Below are 5,630 nucleotides of genomic sequence, written 5' to 3'. Positions count from 1 at the left end.
TCCTTAATCAAGGTGCTATATCTTAGTTGTCAAACAAGCAGTCAACAGTTTCTTTGTCTTCAACAGAAGCAGAATATAAGGCACTCACAACAGGTGCATGTCAAGAAGACTATTGTCAGAAACAGATTACTTTGATGAATCAAATCCCACAACAATATACTGTAATAATCAATTGGCTCAAGCATTAGAGCCAAGTATCCAATATCAAGCAATTGACATCAAAGAACAATTTATCAGAGAAAGAGTGTTACTTGGTCATCACATTGCAACATTGTGACAGTAAAGAGAATTTTGCATATATCTTTATGAAACCCCTTGGGAAAGAGCTTTTCGAGAAGTACCGACAAGCTCTTGGTTTGATGCCGAGGAAGGACATTCCCATTAAGGGATGTGATGGAATGTAATGCTCAATCCTTCTTCCATTCCCCATAATCATCATTTGGAGGGAAGGCCTACTTCATGATGTTAATCTTGAGGGAAAGTATTGAGGATTCATCTCAACATCATGTGATCTTATTTGCATAGCACTAACACAAAAGAGTGCTAAAAGGCACAAGGGTTGAAAGCCCTAACCTTAACCCTAAAGGGGTTTGTTTATATTGATTCTTTTCAACTAATCTAGTATACAGTTAGTCATTTGTCGTGTGCCCTCTCTCCTCATCTCCACTCTTCTCCTCTCCCTCTCCAAGATGGAGGAAAACATGGGAGATGAAAGAACAACCAAGATGGGGGAAAACATGGGAGATGGAAAGAAGGTAGCAATTAGATAGGAAAGTTTGATTTCAAGAGATTTAGTTCAAGTTTAGTTATTTGCAAATTTGGTTACAATTCAAAAACATGATAGGGAGATAAGGCACCGATGGAAAAGTTGCATCAAACTTTGGGCCATGTCAAAAAAACGAAAGTATCCTATCACATTCCAACCTCCATAAGAGCCAATTTTACATAAGATTTAATATAGAGCCTCTTTGAGTCCAAAACTTTTGTAGTTACATATGATTATATAAGATTTATTCAACCATATTTCCATAAGGTTATAGAGCCTCTTTTTTAGTCCAACATTTTTGTATGTATGTATGTATAGATATGTGTGTGTGTGTGTGTGTGTGTGTGTGTGTGTGAATAGATAGATAGATGGATGGAGAGACAAGGGGGGGAGAGAGGGAGAGAGAGAGTATACACGCATACATATACATGTGTGTGTGTGTGTGTGTGTGTGTGTAGAGAGAGAGAGAGAGAGAGAGAGAGAGAGGGAGAGAGCCAGCTCCTTAATATTTATATTTATGATCATATGTGTACACGAACAGACCTTTATTTGTTCTTTTCCCGGCATGCCAAGCTAAATATCTCCACAACTTTCCTTCTAAGTCATTATCAAATTATCATACAAATGTGCAGACAACAGGTCTGCATTTGACAAGGAAGAATCAACACGTCTTTACACTAGACCAAAACAGCATTGTCAAGATGTCTCAAGAACAATCTCCCAGTACCTATAGCATATTCTCAAACTTTGTCACACACAGATTTCTTCCCTGTGGTGAGTCAAGAAATCAAGCTCAAAAACTATGGCTGGTTTCTCTGTACAGTTCTGTAACAAAACCTCGTTCCTATCATACGACCTGGATCTCAAGACCAGATCAAGACTTGGCACATACCCTTCTGCCTTAATGCGTGAACTCAATATTTCAACCATAGCTGAGATCTCCGTACTTTGATTGCCACCAACCACAAACTCATAAACCACCTTGTTCACCTCTATCATAGCAGTTGCAGGCTTTTTCTTTGCCCCTGCATGTTTCCTCAACTCTTCTACTCTATTAGCATCATCCCACCTGTCAGTGCTCAAATAGATGTTTACCATGTGCATATATGAAGCTGCAGATTCTGGATTCATCTGGACAAGCTGCTGAAAGCATCTGTGTCCCATTTCTGCTTCCCCATAAGTTTTGCAGACATTGAGCAAAGCTGTCCATGTTTCTTCTGATGGTGGACACTGTATCGTGTCAAGAAATTTCTCTGCCTCATACAGATGTCCTGATCGTGCAACAAGATCAATTATGTGAGTATAGTGATCCACTGTTGGTGCAATGCCATATTCTTCTTTCATAATCTTAAAATATTCATGACCCTTGAATACCAGGTTGGTCTGACCACATGCAGCAAGAAGGCATGTGAACGTGATAGCATCCGGCTTGACACCCTGTTCCTGCATCTCCTCAAAACATTGTACAGCTATGTTACCCTCATGGTTCATACCATATCCTTTTATAATTGAGTTCCACGACACAACACTCCGAACTGGCAGCTTGTCAAAGACTTCCCGTGCCTCTGAAAGTAAGCCACATTTGACATACACGTCAACTAAAGTATTGCCAACCAAAAGGTCTCTCTCAAATCCTTTCTGTGCAATCTCGGCATGTACTTCTTGGCCCTTGCTTATGGCTCCTATGCTGCCACAAACCTTTAATATACAAGAAAAGGTGACAGCATTTGGACAGATACCCTCCAGTATCATCTGTTCAAAATAATTCAGTCCTTCCTGATCAGGTCCATGGTCACCATATCCCGCAATCAGTGCGGTCCATGACACAACATCTCGACCTGGCAACTTCTCAAAAACATCCCTGGCTTCTGAAAGTGAGCCACATCTAGCATACATGTCAATCAAAGTGTTACCAACAGATAAATTTTTTTCGGATCCCTTTTGAATGATCTCAGCGTGAATTTCTTGCCCCTTGTCTATGGCTTTTATTCTGCCACAGGCTTTCAACACACCAACAAATGTGCCGTCACTGCAAGAGATGCCTTCCAATTGCATCTGTTCATAACATTTCAGGGCTTCTTGACTAGGCCCATGTTCAGCATATCCTCCAATCAGTGCAGCCCACGACACAACATTTCGCACAGGTAGCTTGTCGAAGATGCCCTGTGCCTCTGAAAGTGACCCACATTTGGCATACATGTCAATCAAGGTGTTGCCTACAAAAAGATCTCTTTCGAACCCCTTTTTTGCAATGTCAGCATGTATTTCTTGCCCCTGGGCTATGGCTCCCAGGCTGCCACAAGCTTTCAAGACAGAAACAAATGTGACAGTATCTGGAGAAACACCCTCCACCTGCATCAGTGCAAAGCGATACAGGGCTTCCTGACCAGGTCCATGTTCAGCATATCCTGCAATTAATGCAGCCCATGACACTACACTTCGGACTGGCAGATTGTCAAAGACTTCTCGTGCCTCTGAAAGTGAGCCACACTTGGCATACATGTCAACTAAAGTATTGCCAACAAAAAGATCTCTTTCAAGTCCCTTGCATGCAATCTCAGCATGTATTTCACGTCCCTTGTCCATGGCTCCAATGCTGCCACAAGATTTTACGACACTAGCAAACATGACAATATCTGGAGAGATGCCTTCAAGTTGCATCCTTTCAAAACATTTTAACGCTTCCTGACCAGGCCCATGTTCTGCATAGCCTGCAATTAATGCAGCCCACGGTACAATGTCTCGAATTGGTAGCTGGTCAAAAACTTTTTGTGCCTCAGAAAGGGAGCCGCATTTAGCATACATGTCGACCAAAGTACTGCAGACAAAGAGATGTTTGTCAAATCCCTTCCGTGCAATCTCAGAATGTATTTCTTGTCCCTTGCCAATGGCTCTTATGCTACTACAGGCTTTCAAGACGCAAACAAATGCAATAGCGTCTGGAGAGATGCCCTCCTGTTGCATCTTTTCAAAACATTTCAGCGCTTCCTCACCAGGCCCATGTTCAGCATATCCTGCAATTAGAGCCCCCCATGACACAACATTTCGGACTGGCAGCTTGTCAAAAACTTCCCGTGCCTCTGCAAGTAATCCACATTTGGCATACATGTCGATCAAACTGCTGCTAACAAACGGATCTTCAAATCCTTGCTGTGCAATCTCAACATGAATCTGACGGCCTCTTTCCTTGTCTTGGATCCTAGCACAGGCTTTTAGCAGGGCCATAAACGTAAACTTACTAGGATGTACAGTATCCTCCTCCATTTTCTGACGCAGGCTTAAAGCATGCAGTGTTTGCCCACACTGGATGTACCCTGCTATGAGTGAGGTCCATGCATACTCATTGCGATGGAGCAACCGGTTGAAAACCTGCTGCGCATCGTACACACTTCCACATTCCACAAGCATTGGCGCGATATAGTTCCCAACATCTCTGAGAGCTTCCAGCCCATTATTGCAAAGATGTGCATGCACACGCTTGGCATACGCTACATTTTTCCTTTTTCTGCAGTGCTGTAGGATGCAGATGAAGTTATCAACCGAAGGCACCTCAGCCCTCCGGTCCAAAACACTGAGAGTCTCCTCTATGCTCAGCCTCTCCCAGCCACGGTTGTGCATCCCCTTCAACTGCAGACCTGAAGCTTGCCTTGCACATATGGCCCGACCGCGCTAACCTTTCCCCAAGACTAGGGTCTCCAGAGCTTGAGTCCCAACCACATACTTGGGTCCGGTTCATTTCCTGGCTTCCTTGCCTTCTGAGCCTCCCTTCCCTGAGGCATGTCTTGAACCAAACTGAATTGTATGAGCCGTCTATCGATAGCGACTCGTTAAAACTTGTATGCAGGAAATCTGAAGCCTGTGTGTAGAACGAACCACAGACTCATCAGTATAATCATTCAAACTCTGTTTGTAACAATGATTATCATGTCTTTACTCAGCAACAATTTGTCCAGCCCGATGCTCACTTACTTTGCTCTTTGTGTCGTCCCACCATTGAGAGGGATCCGTGCAGCAGTGCTGCCACAAGCGCTCTGTAAGGGAACTTGGCTCCCTATGCAGCAAACCTGAAGGATTCTGCATCGCTTGACGATGCTGCCAGCAGCGGACAGCGGTGCGAGGATCAGAAAATGGACGCGTGATGGAAGCTCAGTCATGAGGTGGGGTTAATTGGCTTAGGGCTCCGGCTTAGGGGTGCCGGCTGAGATAGCTCATGTGTCGGCCAATCGTTGTAAGCATCTCTGAGTAACCTTGGAGCTCCATCAGAGTTAGATACCCACGGAGCTAGGTGCCAAGTTGAGAAGTAGCCTTGTCGTGAAAAGGGCTCGTGCCAAGGAGATAGGAGCAAGTTTGAGTGGATAACCAAGGTCGTTGGGTTAGGTCGAGAGGAGAAGCTTGTGAACTAAAGTGTCTGAAGTATGGCTATGTGTTCACGTCGAAGACACCTAGCTGTGAGTGCCATGGGTTATGCCTAATTGTATCAACAAGCATGTGCTCTCCCTTGACATTCATGTACCGTGTTTTCTCATATTTCTATTTATTGTGATTTATTGTTTATAGGGACTTTAATTTCATGTGTTGATGTTTGAGTAAGGGTAAGAAGTTTAAGGTTTCTATATTGTTTGTTGATGTTATTGATATGTTTATATTAGGTTTAAAATGCCTGAAACTAGAGTAGGTACGGGTCATAAGAGAAAAGTGGATATTCATTTTCAAATTAATGTTGGGAATGCTCCCCTTTTGAAGAGCAATGAATCTCTTCTGCAAGTGAAAGTCATTTTAATAGTCTTCAAATGAAGGGAGAAACAAGGTGAATGATAATAAATAATTCATACGGCCTGCCCGAAATCCAAAATGGCATAACAGA

The 5,630-nt window shown here is 43.2% G+C and overlaps 1 protein-coding gene across 1 annotated transcript; it reads right to left on the bottom strand.

The window, feature by feature from the left end:
• Positions 1–1,331: 1,331 nt before the first annotated feature.
• LOC147889097 (pentatricopeptide repeat-containing protein At5g27110-like) lies at positions 1,332–5,046 on the bottom strand. The gene is made up of 2 exons (XM_087391672.1): positions 4,736–5,046; positions 1,332–4,622 (listed from the first exon to the last, which is right to left on the bottom strand). Exon 2 carries the CDS (start codon positions 4,382–4,384, stop codon positions 1,517–1,519), a length of 2,868 nt encoding a protein of 955 aa, XP_087247798.1. The 5' UTR covers positions 4,385–4,622; positions 4,736–5,046; the 3' UTR covers positions 1,332–1,516.
• Between the last annotated feature and the right edge of the window lie 584 nt (positions 5,047–5,630).

The sequence above is a fragment of the Dipteris shenzhenensis genome, chromosome 20 (genome assembly GCF_047967505.1).
Source record: "Dipteris shenzhenensis isolate YYH24624 ecotype China chromosome 20, Dip_SZ_1.0, whole genome shotgun sequence".
Classification (NCBI taxonomy): domain Eukaryota; kingdom Viridiplantae; phylum Streptophyta; class Polypodiopsida; order Gleicheniales; family Dipteridaceae; genus Dipteris; species Dipteris shenzhenensis.
This window is presented reverse-complemented; position numbering and strand designations above follow the sequence as displayed.

Coding starts and splice junctions, on each gene's coding strand:
- LOC147889097 (XM_087391672.1), bottom strand. CDS start 4,384: ATGCACAACCGTGGCTGGGAGAGGCTGAGCATAGAGGAGACTCTCAGT.